Below are 26429 nucleotides of genomic sequence, written 5' to 3'. Positions count from 1 at the left end.
GGGGCACAAATTTAAGCTAACAGTTAGGGGTGAAGAGGAAATTTTAAGTTAACATTTTTCAAAACTTTTTGGGTAGGAATCTGAAACTCACTGCCTATACAGGTGGTGGAGGCAGAAACTCTCGTAACATAAAAAGTATTTGGATCAGCACTTGTGAGAAACATGAAAGGCTAAGGGCCAAGTGCTGGAAAATGGAATAGTTATGTGGCTTTTTTTGACTGGCACGGATACAATGGGCCAAAGGGCCTTTATCTGTGCTGTAGACTATTCCACAGGTTCACTACCCCATGGCCACAGAAATTCCACATCAGAGAAAATTCTGTGTTAGTAACATGGTGCGATATTGCAGTCACTTGTGAGATACTCTGGGAGGAGGTATCCTACCTTAAATAACGTTTGTGAACAAGTTGGACTTTGACAAGAAAGGCAGCTTCAATGTCATTTTTACTGATACTAACATTTTTATTTCCAGATTTTTAAAACTAAGGTTGAATTTTCAAGTCACATTTTCTGAACTAATAGTTCACTACAATTCAGGAACCATAAACACTACTTCGCATTCCCCCATGTGTACAAACTCAGATCAACTGTTTTTTTGAATTCTCACTGGGAAGGGATCTGCTTAATCAACTGAGTGCACACTTTCATTTCACTGTGACATTTGCTTTTGTTAATTGGATAGGAAGTGCTTTTCCACATGCAGATGTACAGGTTCCAATCTCTTTCCTTTCTCTGGGGAAGGGATCGGTAAGGGCATTCTGGCTTCTTAAAGTTCAACAGATAAACTTTCACAATTTATTCTATTTTCCGGTAATATTACATAGAATCTACATCCCAGACACAGGCCATTACACAGACCTACACTATTCTTTCTACTCCACATGAGTATCGCTCCAGCATTCTTCATCTAACCCTATCCTTTTTTATTCCATTCTTTTCGTGTACTTATCTAACCTCTTCCTAAACACATCTAGACCATTCAGTTCAACTACTCCAAATATCAAGTTCCATATTTGAAGCAGCAGCTGGATAAAGGCATTTCTTCTGCAGTCCTTATTGAATGTAGAGGTGACTTTCTTGTATTTAGTGAAGCTCTTTTGGCACAGACAGTAGTGTCCCTTGTATTCAGTGGGAAGCTCCAACTTCAAGTCCCACTTGACAGCCAAGGAAGATGTGTTCGCAAAGCACTAAATCAGTCAACTTGTAAATCCTTCCAATGTACAACAAAGACTGGCAATAAAAGTGAGCCCTGATCACAAATATGATGCAAATGAACATTGGAACATCTACTATCACTAACCACAACAAAACATGCAAAAGTGCATGTTGCTACAGCAATGGAGACTCCTTGGATGATCCATCATACATTAGCAGTGCCCTGTATTTGTGTCCACTTGTCTATTTCTGTTTCACATCTGCCTTGTGCACTTAATATTGCTGCAAAGTAAGCTTTTTCGAGGGTCATTCACAAACCTGTTCTAGTGAGGTTTTCTGATGAAGAGTCTCGGCCCGAAATGTCAGCTTTCCTGCTCCTTAGATGCTGCCTGGCCTGCTGTGTTCATCCAGCTCCACACCTTGTTATCTAGTGAGGAGTGGGATAGGTTGATCTGCCCTCCATAAAAAAAATCACCTCCACGTCCCTCTTACATAAGAACATAAGAACTAGAAGCAGGAGTAGGCCATTCGGCCCTTCAGGCTTGCTCCGCCATTCAGTTCAGATCATGGCTGATCTTTTCATGGACTCAGATCCACTTACTCGTGTTCTCACCATATCCCTTAATTCCTTTATTGTTGAAAAAAAATCTACCTTAGCTTTAAAAACATTTACTGAGGTAGCATCAACTACTTCACTGGGCAAGGAATTCCATAGATTAACAACCCTCTGGGTGAAGAAGTTCCTTCTCAATTCAGTCCTAAATCTGCTCCTTCTAATCTTGAGGCTACGCCCCCTTGTCCTAGCTTCACCCGCCAGTGGGAACATCCTCTCTACTTCTAACTTATCTATTCCCTTCACAATTTTATATGTTTCTATAAGATCCCCCCTCAATCTTCTGAATTCCAATGAATATAATCCCAATCTACTCAGTGTCTCCTCATAAACCAACTCTGGAACTCCTCAACTCTGGAATCAACCTTGTGAACCTCCTCTGCACTCCCTCCAGTGCCAGTACATCCTCCCTCAAGTAAGGAGACCAAAACTACACGTAGTACTCCAGGTGTGGCCTCACCAGCACCTTGTACAGCTGCAACATAACCTCTCTGCTTTTAAACTCAATCCCTTTAGCAATGAAGGACAAAATTCCATTTGGCTTCCTAATTACTTGTACCTGCAGACCAACCTTCTGTGATTCATGGTCAAGGACACCCAGGTCCCTCTGCATAGCAGCATTGTGCAACTTTTTACCATTCAAGTAATAATCCCTTTTACTATTACTCCTACCTACTCCTAATTACTCTTTCTTGGTAATACTCATGTTCTACGCTAGCACATGATTGTTAATTTCCAAGCGTCTTCCAGAAGATGTCTCATACACAGCACAAGGATGGGAAAAGGAAGAGATGATTCAATTAGGGGCCATAAAAAGTATTTAAGCATGCATGCAGGGGGCATGGCTGATATGTAAATGAATGCATTGCATCTGTCTTCAGCAAGGAAAAAGACGATGCACAAGTCATAGTGAGCGAAACATTTGGGATATTTTAATTTGATAAGGAGGAGGCATCAGATAAGCTTCCTGTACTCCCAGTTAACAAGGCATGGGGACTAGAGGAGCTACATGCAAGAAGACTGAAGGAAAGGAGTATGGAAATTGCAGAAATTGCTGAGGTCTCAGTCTTAGGGACAGTGCAGATTCAATTTAAGCACCGAAGAGGGAATTAGATTGTGATGTGGAAAGGAAGAGTGTGCAAGGCTGAGGAAGAAAGCAGACAAATAGCTCTTCCAGTGAGTCAGCGCAGACACGGCAGGCCGCATAGCCTCCCTCTGTGCATTAACCATCCAAGGCATTCTATGAATCCAAGTTATAGGAGCCTTGATGGGTTGTTGCACTGACAGCATGGCAGCATAATTTGGATGGTGTCAGAGATAATGGGAACTGCAGATGCTGGAGAATCTGAGATAACAAAGTGTGGAGCTGGATGAACACAGCACAGAACATAGAACATAGAACAATGCAGCGTAGAACAGGCCCTTCGGCCCTCGATGTTGCGCCGACCTGTGAACTAATCTAAGCCCCTCCCCCCACACTATCCCATCATCATCCATCTGCTTATCCAAGGCGCTCCTAAAATGTTGTTTGGCCTGCTGTGTTCATCCAGCTCCGCGCTTTGTAATTTGGATGGTGTCAGGTTTCTCTGAGTGTTACTGTAGTCCCGTCCCACCCAGGCAAGGAGGGAGTATTCCAATGTACTCCTGACTTGCCTTTTATAGATGATGGGGCGAAGCTTTGGGGAGTAAGGAAGTAAGTTAGAAGCAACAGAATTCTAAATCTCTAACTTCATGGAGCTGCAGTATTTATGTGACTGGTCCAGCTAAATGTGCGGACACTCCACTAGTCTTGTGGATTGTAGTCACCAAGATCAATGCTGCAGTGCTCATTCATAAGTTGTGCTCACTCAGTGTAACTGTAATTTTCCTGGAGTGATTGTCAAACAGTATACGTTCTTGGGATTTTTATCCGTCGTACAACGACCTGAAAAAAAAATTGAATTCTACAGACAGATAGTAAGAACTGCTGATGCTGGAGTCAGAGATAACACAGTGTGGAGCTGGATGAACATAGTAGGCCAGGCAGCATCAGAGGAGCAGGAAAGTTGACATTTCAGGTTAGGATCCTTCTTCAGAAATAGGCTTCCCCAACCGCCACACTGTGTTATCTCTGAATTCCACAGAATCTTGGCAGATCTACAGTCAGCAAAACGAGGCTGTAGGACAGGGGAGGAGTACCTCAGATTGTCATGGCCCTGGATTATCATCAGTGAAAATACAGACAATAATCTAGGACGCTAGGGGAGGAACTACTGAGTGACAGAGTGAGGGATTTGGATTAACATCGTCTATATTACCTAAATACAGATAAGATAGATCGTACATTCCATGTCCTATGTACGGTGTCCTTTTGCAGCTGATATTTCCAATGATCCCGAGAGCTCTAGAGCAAATGGTCGACTCCCTCTATCTCTCAATCCTCTTCCTAACAAGATACACATTTAGCTCTTTGTGAAAGGCATTTATTAGTGCAGCATTATCTGTATTAGCCAAGAGTTTTACTTGAGGCTTGTGCACCGCACTGTCACATTTTTCTGTCGTGGTGTCTCAATCTGAGTGGGACACCCCACCAGAGTCTACATTGCTCATTGATCCAAACCAGGTTTCCAAACTAAGGTGGTCTTGAAAGAAAGAGTTATGTGGAAGACTGATTGTAGTGAAAGTTTAAAAATGTTGCGTTGTATACTCTGGCTCAATCATTCTTACCTCTGCCTGAATGTTGTGAGTTCTATCCAGAACCTGAACATGTAATGTATGGTGATATAAAAACCTTCCCATGTCAACCATATTCTGGCAGGGCAGAGTGTTATTCAGGTCAGGCTTGTTAACATGACCCTTAAATTATTTATTTAAATTAGGCAGGTGCGTCTGCTGACTTTGGCATCTGTCCAACCCTGCATAATTTCTACTGATGATAATCCAGCGTCCCTAAACTCTCAGAAACCCCTGCCCTGTCCTCGTGCCTTCTGTTACTGACTGTTGTGTGAATGTTATTACACTTTCAGTAAATATTGGATTTACCTATAAACTCATCAGAGTGAGCATTACGCTTCATGATGTTAAGGCTAGCTCTCCATAAGCATGTATTAAATAAATGCTTGTAACCTGATTTCTGAGTCCTCTGAGCGATATGTTGAGTTATTCAATCCTAACCGTTGCACAATGTCCAGAACTGACTCACAGCCAATGAGATACTTTAGAAGTGAAGTCCTTTCTGTGTTGTGAAAAACAAGACATTCAGTTTGCATGTAGCAAGTTCCCCAAGCAATTATGAGATAAAGCACCAGGTGATTGGTTTTTAGCAATAACAAGGTGTAGAGCTGGATGAACACAGCAGGCATCAGAGGAGCAGGACGGCTGACGTTTCAGGCCTAGAAGAAGGGTCTAGGCCTGAAATATCAGCCTTCCTGCTCCACTGATGCCTGCTGAGCTCATCCAGCTCTACACCTTGTTATCTCGGATTCTCCAGCATCTGCAGTGCCTACTATCTCTGAATGTTTTTAGCGATGTTGGTTGCAGAATAACTGATGGGCAGGGTATCAGGCTGTACACATTAGTCATCTTCAAAACTGTGTCAAGAGCTCCATGACATTCCACTACAATGGACCTCGGTTTAACATCTCATCTGAAAGAGGGCATCTCTGATGGTGCAACACTGTCTCAATGGTGTATGAAAGGATCAACAGTGACGACAATGTATTTATAAAGCATTCTCAATGTGGTGCAAGATCCCAATGCACTTTGCAAGTCTGGCATTGAATTTCCATTGCGTCAAGTAGAGTAACTCAAAGGCAAGGGTCATAAAAAAGGTTCAAAATGACAGCTGATCACTACCGTTTCAAGGGAAATTAAGGATGGGTAATAAAAAACAGCCTGTCTATCAATGCTCATAACCCAAGAACAAATAAAACTCTAGCAGGTCACTTCTCAGTCTTAAATTAAAAACCAAAAGAACTGCAGTTGTTGTAAATCAGAGATGAAAATAGAAGTTGCTGGAAAAGCTCAGCAGGTCTAGCAGCATCTATAAAGAGAAATCAGAGTTAACATTTCAGATCAAGGCACTCTACCCAAAAACGGTGACTCTGATTTCTCTCCACAGGCACTGCCAGACCTGCTGAGCTGTTCCAACAATTTCTATTTTTGTCACTTCTCAGTATTGACCTTCTTTCCTGATCATTGTCTCCTCCTTAATACTCGCATTGCCTTGTGAATACACCCTCTATTTTTCTCCTACACAAACACAGAAGTTGCTGGAAAAGCTCAGCAGGTCTGGCAGCGTCTGTGAAGAAAAAATCAGAGTTAATGCTTCGGATCTGATGACCCTTCCTCAGAAAGTTCTGATGAAGTGTCACCGGACCCGAAACGTTAACTCTGATTTTTTTCTTCACAGACGCTGCCGGACCTGCTGAGCTTTCCCAGCAACTTCTGTGTTTGTTCCTGATTTACAGCATCCACAGTCCTTTTGGTTCTCATTTTTTCCTATTTTTTTTTCATTAATAGAATAGTGAGAATAGAACACAGCACAACAAAGGAAAACAATAATTTTACTACTTTGTCCAATAACCAAAATGGACTTGGTATTATAAAGGAAATCCCTTATTCTAACACTGTCATATTAAGAAAAGAGTGAGGGTGCTGTTTTATGGCCTTTTTGCCTAAAATTATCTTTACAAATGCAGTAACAACTTTTCCTCATGCTGTTTCCAATTAGTCTGCCCAGATGGTAGCTGCTCAATGCAGGCATAGGTTATAAAGTTTTCCTGTTCGAAAGCCATCTGTTTTCAATAGTAACTCAAAGGAAACCCTGGTCACCCTTCCTAATGTTGCATATGTGGTTACCTTTTGCATGGTTTGAGGAAAGTGTCTGTTGAATTTGTCAAGATTTTCCAATTTGTCTCTCATGTTGGAGTGTTTGATATCCAGCTCCTGTTGGGATTGTCAGGTCTCTCTAATAATCAAACATCTAGTCCCTCCCTCACCCACTCACTTAGACATTTGGTCACATGTAGGCCAGACCATTTAAGGATGGCAGATTTCCTTACCTAAATGGCAAATTTCCTAGCGATTCAGATTCATTTTAATAACACTCAACAGGATTTATTATGGACAACATTAGGTCCTTTCTTTAAATTCTAGATCATTGTTTGAGCAAGTTTAAATTTCATCATCTGCCATGGTAAGATTTGAACATTAGACTGATGTTCTGGATTACTAGTTTCAGGCAAGGTTAGCGCTATGCTGCAATCACCCCAAATGTGCCAATCCTGCTCTGTGGTAACTATCCTGTGGACAATTATGGATGAGCAATAGTTGCTGGCCAAGCCAGTGATGCCTACATTCTATGAGCAAATGAAGAAATAAAGTTGGTTGCTATAGCTGGCTTTGCCATTCAATAAAGTTATGGCTGACCTGGCAGTGATTTTAACTCCACATTCCAGGTACGGTGGCTCGGTGGTTAGCACTGCTGCCTTCCAACGCCAGGGGCTCAGGTTTGATTCCAGCCTCAGGCTGTGTGGAGTTTGCATATTTTCCCTGAGTCTGTGTGAGTTTGCTCTGGTTTCCTCCCACAGTCCAAAGATGTGCTGGTTAGGTAGATTGGCTGTGCTAAATTGCCCATGGTGTCCAGATATATTCAAGTTAGGTGGATTAGCCATGGGAAATGTAAGATTACAGGGATAACGTCGGTCTGGGTGGGATGCTCTTTTGAAGATCAGTATGGACTCGATGGGCCAAATAGCATGCTTCCACAATGTTGGGATTCTATGAAGGTTACTTCCTCGCCAATCCACCTAACCTCAGTTTTCATCATAGATTGCAACAGTGTGGAAACAGGCCATTCAGCATATCAAGTATACACTGGCCCCTGAAGAGCATCCCATACCTCTGCTCTATAACTTTGCCTTTTCCATGGCTAATCCACCCAGACATTATGGGCAATCTAGCATGGCTTGGGTTTTCAATAACTCATCTTGTGATCCTCCAAAGCCTTTCTACCATGCATAAGTCATATCTGAGGAGTGTGATGGGATACTCCTTACTTTCCTGCAGCTCCAACAACAGTCAAGGAACTCAACTCTATCCAAGGCAAAGCAGCCCATGCTCATGGCAGCTTACACTCCCTGCATCCCCATTAACATTCACCCACTCCTCCACTGAGGTACAGTGTGCTGTCTTACAAAAAGCACTGCAACAATTCACCCAGTCTCCTTCAACAGCATCTTTCAATCCCGCAAACATGACCAGCTAGAAGGATCAGAGAAGCAGATGGGTAGGAACGCCACTTCCTTTAAGTTCACCTCCAAGCTCTTCACCCTCCAGACTTGCCGTGGGTTAAAATCCTCGAACTCCATCCCTGTTTGTGCTGTGTATGTCGCTATATCACATTGCAATAAGCTATTAGGAAGGTTAACGGGGTGTTGGCCTTTATTGCAAATGCATTTGAGTACAGGAGCAGTGAATTCTTTCTTCAATTGTAAAGGAGCTTGTTTAGATTGCACCTGGGCTGCTGTGTGCAGTTTTTGCATACTTCTCTCAGGAAAGAGAGAATTGCCACAGAAGGAGTCACGGAGTCATAGAGATGTACAGCACAGAAACAGACCAACTCATCCACACCGACCAGATATGCTAAATTAATCTAGTCCCATTTGTCAGCATTTGACCCATACCCCTCTAAACCCTTCCTAATCAGGTACCCATCCAGATGCCTTTTAAATGTTGCAATTGTACCAGCCTCTACTACTTCCTCTGTCAGCTCATTCCATTTATAAAGCACCACGTACATGAAAAAGTTATCCCTTACCTTAGTTGTCCTTTAGTTTTGGACTCACTTGCCCTGGAAAAAAGACCTTGCTATGCACCTTATCCATGCCCCTCATGATTTTATAAACCTCCACAAACTTCTGACACTCCAGGGAAAATAGCCCAAAGCTTTTCAGCCTCTCCCTACAGCTCAAACCCTCCAAACCTGGCAACATCCTTGTAAATCTTTTTCTGCACCTTTGTTTAACAACATCATTTCTACAGCAGGGAGACCAGAATTGAACGTAATATTCCAAAAGCAGCAAAAGGTTCACCAGACATGTTCTTGAGATGGCAGAATTGCGCTATGAGGAGTGGCTGGGCAAACTGGGCCAATATTCTATTCAGTTTTGAAGAATAAGAGATGACCTCATTGAAACTTAGATGGAGGTAAGATGTTTCCCCTGATTGGGGTGTCTAGGATGATGGAACACAACTTACAAATGTAGAGTGGGGCTGCGGTGGTGGGAAGGGGTGGTGGTGATGATGGTGTTGGCTTTTACAAATGAAACAAGAAATTTTTACAGGTAATGGTGAATCTTTAGAATGCTTTAGAATCTTTAGAGAGCTATGGAGACTTATTCTTCGACTTCGACATGGGTAAAAGGTATTGAAGTGTACGAGCAGTCTCGTTTGTGTTCACAACTTAGACAATGGCGTAGAAAGTCATGTCTCCAAATTGGCTGATGACACCAAATTAGGCAATATTGTGAATGGCCATGTAAAATTACAAAGGAACATGGGCAAAACAGCAGCAGATGGAGTTCACTGTAAGCAAATGTGAGGTTATCCATTAATTCCAAAAAAGAATAACTCACGTTTTTTTTGGATAGTTTGAATATTTTGGATGTCCAAAGAGACTTTGGGCTTCAGGTGCATCAATCTCTAAAATGTCATGAACAGATACAGCTAATGGAGTGCTGTCCCTTCTCTTGTGAGGACTGGAGGACAAGGATGGAGAAGTTGAGTTGTAGCCAGTCAAGACCTTGGTTGGACTCCACTTGGAGTACTGTGAGCCAATATGGATACCACATGTTAAGAAAGATATGTTGGTCTTGGAGGGAATATGACATAAGTTTATAAGAATGATATCTGGACTTCAGGCATTATGGGGAGACATTATACAAAAGTAGTCCTGTTTTCTCTACAATTTTGGAGTTTACGGGGTGATCTGATAAAAGTTTTCAACACTTTAACAGGAAAAGACAGGGTTGATAAAGATAAACTATTTCCACTGGTTGGGGATTCTACAACTGGGAAGCAGAGTGTGAGAATCAGGGCCAAACTCTTCAGGACAGATGTTAGGAACAACTTCTATGCACAAAGAGTGGTAGAGGTTTGGAACTCTCTTCCACAAAGGGCAGTGGATGCTGGATCAGTCATTCACTTTAAATCCGAGGTAGACAATTTTTTTGTTCAGCAAAGGTATTTAGGGAAATGGGCCAAAGGCAGGTGTATGGAGTTAGGCCATAGATCAGCCATGAACTGATTGGAGTTAGGCCATAGATCAGCTGTGATCTGATTGAATGGTGGCAGAGGTTCGGGGGGACTGAGTGACTACCCCTGTAGCTATGTTCCTGTGGACTGAAAATTGTTCCACAACACTCACATTCTCATGGGCAGTTATGGATGGGCAATAGATGTTGAACTTGTCAGTGATGCCCACATCCCATGAAGGAATATAAAACCCTCAATCCCATGAGGCACATATAAAATGCTTCAAACGCTCAGGAGATCTGGCTGCATCACTAGAGAGAGAAACCACATTAAGATTTCAGCTCGCAGGCCTCTCACCAAAACTCCCAATCGAATCTGGATCAGGACCCAGTTCTGAACAGTAAAGGATCAGTGGTGATACACTGCTGGACTGCTCAACAATATGAATATTTAGCCCATGAACAGAATCTGAGAAGCGGCAGCAGTGAGTAATGAACTGTACACCAGATTGACGTACCTTCACAGGGATCAAGCCTCCGAGCTCGCCGCCCATGCTTCGAGTTGTTGTGGATGAACATGTTGTCGGATACAGCCAGGACATGGCCGTCCACGTTAATTGTTGTGCAGATGACCACCTGCAAAGAGAAGGCAAGTTGGTTGGTGTTGGTGTTGGAGTTGGTCAAACACACAATGAAGCAGAATTCACAGCAGCACATTGACATGTCCTTTATTGTAACAGGTTCATGCTCCACACGAGTATCTTCCAAACTTACTTCACACTGTCCTGTCAACACTTATCTCTCTTTATTCCTCAAGCACTTTCTGACTGCCCCTGCTCTGCAGTTCATAATTATATTCTGCCATTGCAGACATTTGGAAGCTCATCAACCAGTACGCCCATACATGCAAGCTATGCGACGAATTATGAGATAATTTGTCTTCCTGCTCTACCGGCTGAGAGACAATGTTGACCAGGTCAATGGGGCAATACCCTACGCTCAACAATGGCCATTAGATGCTTTAGGACAACTGAATATGAAATATTTCACCTGAAAAATAATAACGCCAAAAAGATTGCACTCCCACAGGAAAGACAGGTTACTAAGTGCTCAAATATGTTGTGGGGCTTGCCCTTCAACTGAGCCAAGCTCGTCCTTTTTCTGGGGTGGTACACTGGCTCAGCGGTCAGCACTGTTGCCTCACAGCACTAGGGACTTGGGTTCAATTCCAGCCTCGGGCAACTGTCTGTGTGGAGTTTGCACATTCTCCCCGTGTCTGCAAGGACTTCCTCCCACACTCCATGTTAGGTGGATTGGCCATGCTAAATTGTCCATAGTGTCCAGGGATATGCAGGTTAGGCAGGTGAGCCATGGGAAATACAGGGATAGCATAGGGGGGAATACTCTTTGGATGGGTGGTATGGACTTGTTGGACCGATGGCCTATTTTCTGACTGTAGGGATTCTATGATACCAAAGTTTAACTTGAACATAAGAGATCCTGGAGCGAAATAATACAAGGTAAATCCAGTTCACATTTTACTTTTTTTTTGATTTGTGGGACATGGGTATCACTGGCTGGCTAACATTTATTGCCCGACTCCAGTTGCCTTGAGAAGGTAGTGGTGAGCTGCTTTCTTGAACCACTGCTGACCATGTGCTGTACAATGCCAACGGGGAGGGATTTCCACTATTTTGACCCAGTGACAGTGAAGGAGCGGTGATATGCTTCCACATCAGGATGGTGAGGGGCTTGGATGGAATTTGCAATTGCTGGTGCTCCCACGTATTGGTTGCCCTTATCCTTCTAGATGGAATGGGTCGTGGGTTTGGAAGGTGCTGTTTAAGGATTTTTTGGTGAATATTTGCAGTGCATTTGTAGATAGTACATACTGAGCTTTGATGGGGGAGGAAGTGGATATTTGTGAATGTGGTGTACATCAAGTGGGCTGCGAGCATACCCATCCAGGCAAGTGGGGAGTACTCCATTACACATCTGACTTGCACCTTGAAGATGATGGAGAGGCTTTGGGGAGTCAGGAGGCCGATTACAGTCACTGGAGCTCCCCAATTAAGAAACAAATTGAGCTGCTGGCTAACTGTAGCCACTGATCTCTGCCAATTAGTTGGCTGTAGAATCAAGTATGGGCTGGGAAAAGTACCTGCGGTGAGGAGATTTGGGAACAATAGGTCAAAAGTCGCACATTCCCACCGGTTACACTTCCCAGGTTGTCACTTATCGCTCGGTGGGGTAGGATTTGGGTGTTTCTGAAAGTAAAAATATCCCGTCAAAACATTTTCCTCTTCCACTCATCAGAACCCAATTGTAAGAATGGGAAAACTAATTTATATTGTGTGGGGTTAGAGTGTGGAGTGGTAGACAATCAGACTCTGATTGGGCAAGGTGTTGCCATGGAAAATGCACCAAATAAACAGGCCCTCGTTGCAAAAAAAAGCTAAAGTGAAAAACTTGTGTTCCAAACGATAGCAAGCCTTAGGTTCCCCTTGTAGCCTAAAGCAGAGCTGTCGTTTAAGGAGATAATGAAGCCGTGCAAGAAAAATCTTTTCCTTCCTGTTTTGACAAACTCTTGCACAATGCGAGCACCTACCAGGTAGTTAATCCTTGTAAGTAATGGAGCTTTCTGAGCTGTAACTTCATTATCTGTCACTAACAGTGCCTTAGCAAGAGGCTCTGGGTAGTTCCCTGTTTGTTTTGATTGATCTTTTGACAGATTAACCAGTGGCTTTATTTAATTAAGTTCACCTCACTTGAGAAATGCAATACTTGTTTAAAATAAAAATCAAGCCCCTAATGGAATTGCTCTCAAAATAAAGGAGTTTGTAAAATGCTCATGGATGTTCTCCAGTTTTATTTGTCCTCCAAAGCCCGGGGCCAGTTTGAGATGCTTGTGTTTTCTTTTTAATTACTCCTTCTGCAGTAAATCTCATTTAATCAGGCTATGCTTAAATTTGCTTCACTCGTTGTGGAGTTAAGGGTGATTTGTTTTTTTTCTCCCCACAGTTCTCTTTAACTGTGATAGTATATCGCAGATATTGACAACTGTGAAATTCAGCGCTTTTTATAGAACAGAAACTTTAACCACCACTTTGGATCTCTTCTTTCACGTAACGCCCCCATCCACATTGTTCATAATGAGGAAAGGAATACTTAAGATTGATGTGAGGACGATCACATAAGGATTCTAGAAGGAGCAAGGATCTTGAAGAAACATAGGAGGCAATTAGCAAGTTTTGAGAAGATTTGTAGCTCAGGTTGAGGTTCTGGATGTAAGTTTGTTCGCCGAGCTGGAAGGTTCGTTTTCAGACGTTTCGTCACCGTTCTAGGTAACATCATCAGTGAGCCTCCAGTGAAGCGCTGATGTTATGCCCCGCTTTCTATTTACGTGTTTAGGTTTCCTTGGGTTGGTGATGTCATTTCCTGTGTTTATGTCATTTCCTGTGTTGGTGGGAGGCAATAGGAGGCAATTTACTGTGATCCCATGGGAGCAGTAGAGGACTTCTCAAGCTCACCTGTCTTCAAATAAGAACATACCAAGACTTTCAGCTCAATTTCAGTTATCCAACCAACTCTAACACCTTTCATATCCCTTTGCACCCAAAACCCTATCAGTTTCAATATGCTCATCAATTCAACATCCTCAGCTGTCTGGATTGAGTCCCCTCCATGTCTTATTGTTGAGGTTTATCATGGAAATTAATACTGCAATGAACTCAATGAACCCTAACCGTGACCTTAACACTACCCTTTGGCTCCTTTCAATGCAGATGAGCCTAAGCACATCTAATTCACTGCCTAGGCTTCTTTTTAGATGAGATGATCTTTCATATCTTTGATGTGCAGTACTGAGTCATCAATGAGAAGGAAATTCTTCAGTTTCATGCAGTTTGTCATGTAGCACAGTGAGAACAATGGGGAACAACATCACAATGTCAGTTCTTCTCAAGATTAAATGAGTTAGATAGAGCCAAAAATAGGCCTCAAGGGCTGAACACTTTCTCAGTGTTGTCTCGATACAACTTTCTGAACTTAACTTTGCATTCAAGAACAGCTTCTTCCATGCAGCTATCAGGCTACTGAAGAGAACTCTCAAATGTTAATTCTGAACTCTGCCTCTGCACCTTCTCTGTGTTCTGTACTCTGTTCTGCTACCCTGATGCACTTTGTACAGTACAATATGCCTGTATAGCATGCAAAACAATACTTTTCACTGTGTTTCAGTGCACCTAACAACAACAATTCAAATAATCAAATCAAACAATCAAACTAAATAATGAATATGGTTTCCAGATTCCTAAGCAAATCCTGTAGCCACCACATGCAATTTCAGCAGGCTTCTCAGAGAATTTGTCTGCTAGAAGAGGAAACTTGTACATCACAACAAAGACAAGACTAAAAGACAATTATCTGGACTGGAAATAGGCTAAAAAGGAGAGGCAGAAGCTTTGGAAATACAGATAAGAATAAGTTTTGCAAAAAAAGTGTTGAGTGCATTTCCACAATATTATTTCCGCTTAAAACAAGGAGGGTATAGATACCAGTCAAGACAAACTTGCTTTCATGCAGCACTTTTCAAAACCAATAAAGTACATTCACTTTTCAATCAGTCACAGTTGTTACATGCAGGCAATTTGCGCACAGCAAGCTCCCATATACAGGGATGAAATACTGGCCAGATGATCGATATTTTCAGTTGTTGTTTTATGGATAAATGCTGGCTCTGGACTGCAGAGAAAACTCTCCTATCCTACTTTAAAGCTATTCCACCAGATCTCTTACATCTACACGAGAAAATTGACAGAAAGTCGATTTAAACTTTCTTATGAAGTGCGGCACCTCTAGCTGAAATGGATGATGAACCAGATTTACCTTGATATTTCTTTGGCCCAGCTACCAAAGAACAAAGAGCAAAGAAAATTACAGCACAGGAACAGGCCCTTCGGCCCTTCAAGCCTGCGCCGATCAAGATTCTCTGTCTAACCTGTCATCTATTTTCTAACCGTCTGTGTCCATTTGCTCCCTGCCCATCCAAGTACCTGCCCAAATACATCTTAAAAGATGCTAACATGTCTGTGTCTACCACTTCTGCTGGCAATGCATTCCAGGCACCCACCACCCTCTGTGTAAAGAACTTTCCACGCATATCTCCCTTAAACTTTCCTCCTCTCACTTTGAACTCATGACTCCTAGTAATTGAGTCCCCCACTCTGGGAAAAAGCTTTTTGCTATCCACCCTGTCTATACCCCTCATGATTTTGTAGACCTCAATCAGGTCCCCCCTCAATCTCCGTCTTTCTAATGAAAATAATCCTGATCTACTCAACCCCTCTTCATAGCTAGGACCCTCCATACCAGGCAACATCCTGGTGAACCTCCTCTGCACCCTCTCCAAAGTGTCCACATCCTTTTGGTAATGTGGTGACCAGAATGCTCAATACCAATTCTCAATTTCCTACTCCAGGAATTCTGCATCATCCACATGCCTGAGACAGCAAATAAAAAACAGTCATTCAACACTTGGCAAGATGACCAGTTATCCTGTCTCCAACATCTTTTGGGCATGCACATTACTGATGGGAGCAGCATTTATTTCCTGTCCACTACTGCCTCCTGAGAATGTGATCATGAGCAGCCTTCTTGAATACAACTGTGGAGCTTGGGGCACTGTTTCAGCAACCAGATATGAAGCAACCGCATTGCTAAGTGCCTATAATCACAAACAGGGAAGGCTGGAAAAGGGACTTGGTTAGTTATGTTGCCTGGACAGCTGGTTTGCAATGCAGAGTAGCACCAACAGTATGGGTTCAATTCCCACACTGGTTGAGGTAGCCATGGAGGAATCTCCTTACTAACCTTTTCCCCTCATTTGAGATGTCGTGACCCTCAGGTTGAACCACCACAAGTTATCTCTCTCTCATCAGAGAGCAGCCTGGGCAGGCTATGGTAACACTGTCCTTTCTTTCAACAAAGCCCGCACTTTTCCTTCCTCAAAGGAGATTGACGAATCTGATGAGCTTTTTTCATGATCTAATCGAACATATTTATGGCTGCTGTTCATTGTTTAGGCCAGTTTTTCACTTCAGATGTTTTCGATAAGCAGACTTTAGTTTTCTTCACAGACACAGTGGGATTTGTACTCATATCACTGGGTCATCTTCTGGATCACAGGTCCAGTTACAAAACCGTTATGCACCTGTATGCCAAAGTCTCAGCATGGCTGGCACAGTTTTGTTTATTTTTATTCATTTGTGGGATGTGGGCATCGTTGGCTGGGCCAGCATTTCTTGCCCGTCCCTAGCTGCCCTTGAGAAGGTGGTGGTAAGCTGCCTTCTTGAACCACTGCTGTACACCTGCTGTGGGCTGGCATGACCCATTATGCTGTTAGGGAGAGAATTCCAGGAATTTGACACAGTGACAGCGATATATTTCCAAATCCGGACGATAAGTGGCTTGGAATGGAACTTGGAGGTGGTGGTGTTCCCATTTACTTGCTGCCCTTGTCCCTCAAGATGGAAGTGGTCGCTCGTAGATTTGGAAGGTGCTGTCTGAGGATCTTTGGTGAATTTCTGCAGTGCACCTTGTGGTTAGTACACACTGCTGCTACTAAATGTTGGTGGTGGAGGAAGTGGAAGCTTGTGGATGTGATGCCAATGAAGCGGGCTACTTTGTCCTGGATGATGTCAAGCTTCTTTATGGAGTTCAATCCGGGCAAATGCAAGGTGATGCATTTTGGAAGATCTAATTCATGAGCAAACTATACAGTAAATGGAAAAGTCCTGGGGAAAGTTGATGTTCAGGGAGATCTGGGTGTTCAGGTCCATTGTTCCCTGAAGGGGATCGTAACTCAGGTCAATAGAATGGTCAAGAAGGCATACGGCATGCTTTCCTTCATTGGGCGGGGTATTGAGTACAAGAGTTGGCAGGTCATGTTACAGTTGTAAAGGCTTTGCTTCAGCCACATTTGGAGTACTGTGTATAGTTCTGGTCACCTCATTACCAAAAGGATGTGGACGCTTTGGAGAGGGTGCAGAGGAGGTTCATAGAACATAGAACAGAGAAAAGTACAGCACAGTACAGGCCCTTCGGCCCACGATGTTGTGCCGTGGAATAATTCTAATCCAAAAATAAAATAACCGAACCTACATTCCCCTCAATGCACTGCTGTCCATGTGCATGTCCAGCAGTCGCTTAAATGTCACTAATGACTCCGTTTCCACGACAACCACTGGCAAACTATTCCATGCACTCACAACTCTCTGGGTGAAGAACCTCCCTCTGATGTCTCCTCTATACCTTCCTCCTAACACCTTAAAACTATGACCCCTCGTGGCAGTCAATCCTGCCCTGGGGAAAAGTCTCTGGCTATCACCAGGATGTTGCCTGGTATAGAGGGTGCTAGCTATGAAGAAAGGTTGAGTAGATTAGGGTTATTTTCATTAGAAAGGCGGAGATTGAGGGGGAACCTGATTGAGGTTTATGAAATCATGAGGGGTATAGACAAGATGGATAGCAAGAAGCTTTTTCCTAGAGTGGGGGACTCAATTACTAGGGGTCATGAGTTCAACGTGAGAGAAGGAAAATTTATGGAAGATATGCGTGGTAAGTTCTTTATGCAGAGGGTGATGGGTGCCTGGAACGCATTGCCAGCGGAGGTGGTAGACGCAGACACGATAGAGTCTTTTAAGATGTATTTGGACAGGTACATGGATGAGGAGGGATCAAAGGGATACAGGCCCTTAGAAAATAGATGACAGGTTTAGACAGAGGGTCTTGATCAGCACAGGCTTGGAGGGCTAAAGGGCCTGTTACTGTGCTGTAATTTTCTTTATTCTTTGTTCTTGAGTTTGGTGGAGCTGCACTCGTCCAGGCAAGTGGGTAGTATTCCATCACACTCCTGACTTGTGCCCCGTAGATGGTGGACAGGCTTTGAGAAGTCAGGAGGTGAATTACTCGCTGCAGTATTCCTAGCCTCTGACCTGCTCTTCTAGCCACTGTATTAATGTGGTGAGTCCAGTTGAGCTTCTGGTTAATGATAACTTCGAGGATGTTGAAGTGGGGATTCAGTCATAGTAACACAGTTGAATACCAAATGGTGATGCTTAGATTGTCTCTTATTTATGATGGTTATTACCTGGCATTTGTGAGGCGTGAATGCCACTTGCCACTTGTCAGCCCAAGCCTGGATATTGTCCAGATCTTGTTGCACTCGGACATGGACAGCTTCAGTATCTGAGGAGTTTTGAGTGGTGCTGAACATTGTGCAATCATCGATGAACGTCCCCACCTCTGATTCTCTGTTGGAGGGAAGCTCATTGATGAAGCAGCTGAAGATGGTTGGGCCGAGGACACCACCATGAGGACCTTCTGCAGAGCTGTCGTGGAAGTGAGATGATTGACTCCATTAAACACAGCCATCTTCCTGTTTGAGGTATGACTCCAATCAGTAGACAGTCTGCCCCCGAGGTCCATTGATTCCAGTTTTGCCAGGACTCCTTGATGCCACACTCAGTTGATCCCCTGGCTTGATGGTAATGGTTGAGTGGGGGATATGCCGGGCCATGAGGTTACTGATTGTGTTGGAGGGCCATCCTGCTGCCGTTGATGGCTCACAGTGCCTCATGGATGCCTAATCTTGAGTTGCTGATCCATTTGAAGTCTGTCCCATTTAGCACGGTGATGGTGCCACACAAAGCGATGGAGGTTATTCTCAATGCGAAGGCAGGACTTTGTCTCCCCAAGGACTGTGCAGTGGTTGCTTCTGGGACAAATGCATCTGCAGCTGGCATATTGGTAAGGATAAGGTCAAGAAGTTCTTTTCCTTTATGTTGGCTCCCTCACCACCTGCCGCAGATCCAGTCTGGCTGTGATGTCCTTTATACCACCCCACCAACCTCCGGATACAACGCATCATCCTCTGACATTTCCGCCATCTACAATCCGACCCACCACCCAAGACATTTTTCCATCCCCACCCTTGTCTGCTTTCCGGAGAGACCACTCTCTCCGTGACTCCCTTGTTCGCTCCACACAGCCCTCCAACCCCACCACACCTGGCACCTTCCCCTGCAACCGCAGGAAATGCTACACTTGCCCCCACACCTCCTCCCTCACCCCTATCCCAGGCCCCAAGATGACTTTCCATATTAAGCAGATGTTCACCTGCACATCTGCCAATGTGGTATATTGTATCCATTGTACCCAATGTGGTTTCCTCTACATTGGGGAAACCAAGCAGACGCTTGGGGACCACTTTGCAGAACACCTCTGCTTGGTTCGCAATAAACAAGTGCACCTCCCAGTCGCGAACCATTTTCACTCCCCCTCCCATTCCTCAGACGACATGTCCATCATGGGCCTCCTGCAGTGCCACAATGATGCCACCTGAAGGGTGCAGGAACAGCAACTCATATTCCGTTTGGGAACGCTGCAGCCCAATGGTATCAATGTGGACTTCACCAGCTTCAAAATCTCCCCTTCCCCAACCTCATCCCAAAAACCAGCCCAGTTCGTCCCCTCCCCCCACTGCATCACAAAACCAGCCCAGTTTGTCCCCTCCCCCCACTGCATCCCATAACCAGCCCAGCCCGTCTCCGCTTCCCTAACCTGTTCTTCCTCTCACCCATCCCTTCCTCCCACCTCAAGCCGCACCGCCATTTCCTACCTATTAACCTCATCCCACCACCTTGACCTGTCCATCTTTCCTGGACTGACCTATCCCCTCCTACCTCCCCACCTATACTCTCTTCTCCACCTATCTTCTTTTCTCTCCATCTTCGGTCCGCCTCCCCCTCTCTCCCTATTTGTTCCAGAATCCTCTCCCCATCCCCCTCTCTGATGAAGGGTCTAGGCCCAAAACATCAGCTTTTGTGCTCCTGAGATGCTGCTTGGCCTGCTGTGTTCATCCAGCTCCACACTTTGTTATCCTTTAGCACCCGATTAGTTTGGTCAGTAGTCCTGCTGCTGAGCCACTCTTTGTGGTGGACATTGAAATCCAGAGCACAGTTTGTGCCCACGACTTCCTCAGTGCTTTCTCTAAGCGTTGTTCAACGTGGAGGAGTACCGATTCATTAGCTGAGGGAGGACGGTACGTGGTAATCAGCAGGAAGTTTCCTTGCTCATGTTTACCCTGAAGCCATGAGACTTCATGGGGTCCAGAGTCAATATTAAGGACTCCCAGAATAACTTCCTTCCAACTCTATACCACTGTGTCGCCTCCTCTGCTGGGTCTGTCCTGCCGATGGGACAGGACATATCCAGGGATGGTGATGATACTGTCTGGGACATTGTATGTAAGGTATGATTCTGTGAGTATGACTATGTCAGGTTGTTGCTTGACTAACTATGAGACAGCCCTCCCAATGTTGGCACTAGCTCCCAGTTGTTAGCGAGGAGAGCTTTGCAGGGTCAACAGGGCTGTCTCTGCCATTGTCTTTTCCAGTGCTTCAGTTGATGCCAGGTCAACTGTCCAGTTTCATTTCTTTGAGACTTCCTTTCTTTCTCATTGCCATCAGAGTTTTAACAGAAACTGGGCCAGGTAAGTGTGAGCCACTGCACCACACAACACAGGAAAAGGTTTTTCAGTCTATCTGGCCCAGTGGTATTATTGCTAGACTGTTAACCCAGAGACCCAGATAATGTTCTGGGGACATGGGTTCGAATCCTGCCACAGCAGATGGTGGAATTTGGAATCAATAAATATCCGGAATTAAGAGTCTAATGATGACTGTGAATCCATTGTCGATTTCTGGAAAATCCCATCTGGTTCACTCATGTCCTTTAGGGAAGGAAACTGCCATCCTTACCTGGTCTGGCCTACATGTGACTCCAGGCCCACAGCAATGTGGTTGACGCTGAACTGCCCTCTGGGCAATAAATGTTGCCTGGCCAGTGACGCCGACATCCCAAAAATGAATTTTAAAAATCTCTCTTTTGTTTGGCTCGATTCACCTATAAAGATAACATGCTGTAGCAATGGATGGTTGCTAAATATTGCTGGAAAGAGAGGCATGTTGCTGATGCTTCATCTGGCATTCATCAGTTCAAACACAAGAAAAACAATTATAACAATTTATGCTAGATAACAAAGTGTGGAGCTGGATGAACACAGCAGGCCAAGCAGCTTCTTAGGGGCACAAAAGCTGACGTTTCGGGCCTAGACCCTTCACAGGCCCGAAACGTCAGCTTTTGTACTTCCACCTCTACACCTTGTTATCTCGGATTCTCCAGCATCTGCAGTTCCCATTATCTCTCATAACAATTTATGCTGCCTATTTCCTACAATCATTCTACACATTTACACTTCAATTCTAAATCTGTAAACATTACTAACATGTATGCCTGTACATTTTTTTTTGATCTGTACATTCTTTGCTGGCTGTCATCTGCCTGTGTCGCTCATAAACAAAGCTTTTCATTGTATTTTGGTACACAATATAGTAAGTTAATTAATCAATCAATGCAGGTAAAATGTCTGCTGATTGGCTGGCAGGTCAACTCTGATTGTATGAGGCATTTCCAAAGAGTAAACAATGGGTTATTATAACCACCACGAACTCTTGAGTATTCAAAAGACACAAAGTTTGAACATTGTTTTTATGCTTGCTGGAAGCGGGCTCTGGGTTTGAAAGCATGTCATTTCTAACAAGCATAAATGAGTCAAGTCACAAGCTCAACCAGTTGTCTTATAACTGCTTACTAGACTAGGTATCAGCGCACTCAGGGCTGCTTAATGAGTGATGCCTTATCATGGAATTACATATAACAAAGAGATTTTGGTTTAGTGTTTGCAAGTGTCGGCTGGTTGAATGTGGTCTGTGATCTCCCTACTGCAAACAGCCAAAGAAATATGACTTGATTAGCCACTCATTGAAGCATACGAGCTTTGTACCTGACATCACACTGACATGAACACTCATTCACAACGCTACTTAAACGTTGGTAAGCAGAATGTTGCTTGGAATCGACTGCAACACCCTGTTCATGGAATATATCAGTCATGTGTCCGCAGCACAGTACCACTGTTAAACATTGTACTTAAACTGTGGTTCAAAAGTTTGAGACTTTTTTCTTTCCAGGGGAATTTAAACAGTACTTTGTTGGTTACAATGAGAGTCTTGGAAGATCATGAGGTAATGAAAGACCCCATACAAGTACAAGTCTCTGTTCTGTTTCCTGATCTTGGTAGTCACAGGACAGTGCGATAATGGAATTTTGTCTAAACACAGGAATCAACTCATAGCCAATTTGTTTAGTACAAACCCAGACATAAAGGGAGGTGAACAGCAAGAAGTGGAGAACTTTGAAAACTATTGGTCCAACACTACAGTCTCTCCAAAATATTTTAACACCATCTACGCACCTTGTTTCAATACATTAACACCAAGTCTAAATGTTGTTTCCTGAAAGGAAGCTATCTGAATTGCATTTGTTTCCGAACATAGCAACAATCACAGCACTACCGTTGAAAGAAAGGGTTAAAACATGTACACACTTAGACTTGATATCGCATTATAAAGACAACAAATATTTTACATTGTAATATCTTCTTGTACTTTGTGTAGAGTTACAACCGACTGAGGAATTATTTTTAGAAGCAGCAATAATTTATTTAAGAAAGCAATCAGAAGAGATGCACTGATTCATACAGCTCCATTTCCACTCCCAGTGTCCCAAGATACTTTACAGCCAAGCTATTATCACTGTGGTATCCTTATAATCAGCAAAATTTGCACTAGTGACATCCCATAAAGAATGATGTGACATCCAGATAATCTCCTTGTTTTGTTCATGTTCATTAAAGAAAAAATATTCCGGGTAAATCCTCTGCTTTTCTTTCATTAGCATCATAAGATCCTTGTCATCCACCTGAGACAGCATATGTGGTCTTTTTAATACTCCCCACTTGCCTGGATGAGTGCAGCCCCAACAACACTCAAAAAGCTTCACACTATCTAAGACAAAGTAGCCGCTTGATTGGCATCATATCAACAAGCATCCACTCCTTCCACCACCAACGTTCAGTCACAACAGTCTGCACCATTTGCAAGATGCACTGCAGAAATTCACCAAAGATCCTCAGACAGCACCTTCCAAACTTTCATCCATAAGGACAAGGGCAGCAGATACATGGAAACACCACCGCCTCTAAGTTCCCCTCTGAGGCACTCACCATTCCGACTTGGCTATACATCGCTGTTCCTTCAGAGTGTCTGGGTAAAATCCTTGAATTCACCCATAAATGATACCTATACCAAACAGAATGCATCAAAAAGAAGCCAGCTCACCACAACCTTCTCAGGAGCAACTATGAATGGGCTGTAAATGCTGGCTCAACATATAATGATATCCCATCTGAAAGGCAGTATGTCCTGGGTACTAATAGATCAGTTCAAATTTTGCCACATCTCTAAAGCAGGACTCAAAGCAAGAATGCTAATTATTGATCCACAGAGCTTGTATACATCATGTTACAGCAGGCTTCCTGAACTGTGGGTCGTGGACCCCAGTGGGACTGCGAGTTGAGATTTGGGGGTTGCAGAGTTTGAGGGAGCAATGGTTCCTGTGGAACTCAGACAGATTTGTGGCAGCTGCAGGGCCCCATCAAAGACTTGCATTTTTTTCTACAGTGGATGAGGCCTGATGAGAAACACAATGAGAAACTGTAGCTGTTGGAAAAACAACAAGCCGCGAACAGGACAACATTTGATGTTTATTGTAGCGAGAAACAGCTGTCTCTTCAACTCCCACGACAATCACCTATTCAATCATTATTCAAGACTATGAGACACTAGGCATATCAACAGATATTGGGATAATGCAGGAGAATGGCTCTGAGATAGTAAAGAAGCCATGATCTGGTGGAACAGCAAGGTTTACTTAAAAGGGCTGAAAGGCCTACTACTACATCTATTTTCTATACTCTTGCTCTCCTACATCTTCAAAACTTCCCACTCGAGAATAAACGACAAACGCTACATCCCTTCTCCCCATACCATCTCCTTCAGCAACTGAAGCTTCCTCCCAGTTTTCACACTGCCCGAGCCCTTACTCTGAAGTCATGCAATTTCTGAGGCAGAGATAGTAGGGACTGCGGATCCTGGAGAATCTGAGATAACAAGGTGTAGAGCTGGATGAACACAGCAGGCCAGGCAGCATCAGAGCAGGAAAGCTGATGCTTCGGGCCTAGACCCAAAGGGTAAAACCTTGTTATAACGCCTTGCTATCTCAATTTCTGAGGTATCTCTCTACAACTCTGTCAAATACAGTGTTAATAGCTCCTGCCCTCTGCCTTTTCAAACCGGCCTTCTCTCCAGGCAATTCACCTGTAATGCTGCCCTGAGTTGCATAAGCCTTATGTTTAATGCATCAGCCTGATCCCTCAAGCCACTGGAGGCCACCTACTTTCTTCTCTATTCACATAATTTGGCAGAGGTTGCTTTCAAGTAACAAGCCAGTTGCGCCATCATCTGTGAGACTGGGTGAGATCTCCCCTCTCAATTAGTCAGGTAGATGTCCCCATATCAGATGAATTCCAACAGTCTCAGGAGGCAGCTCAGCATCATGTTCTCAAGGACATTTAAGGAGGCCCTAAAACATAGAAGCGGAAGTAGGTCTTCTGGCCCATTGAGTCTGCTCAATGAAATCGTGGCCAATCTGATTTTCCTGCAATATCTCCATAACGATTGACTCCCTTATTGATTAAAAATCTATCTCAACCTAGAATATTCAAAATGATCCGGCCTTGACAGCCCTCTGCATTAAAGAATTCCACAGATTCCACTGCCCTCTGAGAGAAGAAATTCCTCCTCATCTGTCTTAAATAATGCCCCCGTTCTCACATTCTCCCAAAGGGAAATATGCTGTCAGCATCCATCCAGGGAAACCCCCCGAGATGCCAATACATTTCAATAGTATTGCATTTGATTCTTCTAAACTTAAAATACATAAACCCTACAGTGTGGAAAGAAATCATTTAGCCCACCAAACCTGGACTGACTCTCCCAAGTGCATCCCACTCAAACCTACCCCTACTCTAACCCTGCATTTACTTTGGCTAACCCACCTAGCCTGCACATCCCTGGGCACTGCAGGATAATTTATAATGGCCAATCTCCTTAACTTTGGACTGTGCAAGGAAACTGGAGCACCCAGAGGAAACCCACAAAGACACAGCGAGAACTTGCAAACTCCACACAGCTGGAATCAAACAAAATACACTTGGCATCCACCCAGTTAATCATCATCAGGACCTTTTCTATCTCAATATGATCCCTCTCAATCTTCCAAACTCCAATTGATATGGACCTACCCTGTCCAATCTTCCCTCATAAGATTCATTTCTTTATCTCAGGAATGAATAGTGAAAATTCTTTGATACCTTTCTATTGCTATAATATCCTTTCACAAGGAAGGACACTAGAACTATATGCAATGCTCAAGATCTTATCAATACCCTTTGGAACTATGGCAAAAATTTCCTACTTTTATATTTCATTCAGCTTGCAATAATGTCAACATTCCTCATCACTTGCTGCATCTGCACACCAACATTTTTTGTGATTCATGTACCAGGACACCCAAATCCCTCTGCAGCTCAGAATTCTGCAGTCTCTCTCCATTGAAGTAATATGTTGCTTTACTGCCAAAGTCAATGCATTCTCATTTCTCCATGTTATACTCCATTTACCAATCTTCGATCATGGGCTCTACATGAAGGATAGTCCTGGCATTTTGTCTCAATCCTACCATTGTTTCCAATCCAAAATTAGTTGCTGAGTTTTGCCAGCAGTTTCTGCAATTGTTTGGGAAAAAACAGAAAGATTTGCACTTTAAGACAACTTGTAAGACCTCAATGAAAACTTAATGAACAGATCTAAATCAGAAACAATTGCTGGAAAAGTACAGCAGGTCTGGCAGCACTTGTGGAGTGAAATCAGAGTTAACCTCTCGGTTTGAGTAACCCTTCCTTCTGAGTTCCAGGTAGGCTCAGTTTAGGGAGAAATTTAGGAATTAAGGAACATAGGAATTAGGAGCGAGAGTAGGAAATTCAGCCCTTCAAGCCCAATCTGCCCTTTAACATGATGATGGCTGATCTTATCATGGTCTCAGCCCCTCTTTCCTACCTGCTCCCCATATAACTTTATCAAGCTTTTCATCAAAAGCATATCTATTTCTTTCTTGAATCTGCAGATTGATTCTGCCCTCACTACACTCTGGGGCAGTGTGGGACACAGATTCTCGGACACTGATTCATAATCCTCTGAGGGAAGTAGTTTCTCCTCATCTCAGTTTCAAACCTACCTCCTCTCACCCTGTATCTATCACCTCTTGTTCAAGACTGTCCCACAAAGGGGAACATCTGCTCAATATCCATCTTACTAATTGCCTTTAGCAATTTATTTACCTCCATC

General features: G+C 43.6%; 1 protein-coding gene across 5 annotated transcripts in view; it reads right to left on the bottom strand.

The window, feature by feature from the left end:
• Positions 1-26429, bottom strand: part of LOC125455782 (transcription factor COE3-like) — a 461569-nt gene that overhangs the window by 136792 nt on the left and 298348 nt on the right. For all 5 annotated transcript variants that reach the window (XM_048538221.2, XM_048538241.2, XM_048538249.2 and 2 more), the window contains exon 8: positions 10521-10638. In XM_048538221.2, coding sequence (XP_048394178.1) covers positions 10521-10638 — 118 coding nt within the window. The remainder of the gene's footprint in view (positions 1-10520; positions 10639-26429) is intronic.

This window comes from Stegostoma tigrinum, chromosome 1 (genome assembly GCF_030684315.1).
Source record: "Stegostoma tigrinum isolate sSteTig4 chromosome 1, sSteTig4.hap1, whole genome shotgun sequence".
NCBI classification, from domain to species: domain Eukaryota; kingdom Metazoa; phylum Chordata; class Chondrichthyes; order Orectolobiformes; family Stegostomatidae; genus Stegostoma; species Stegostoma tigrinum.
This window is presented reverse-complemented; position numbering and strand designations above follow the sequence as displayed.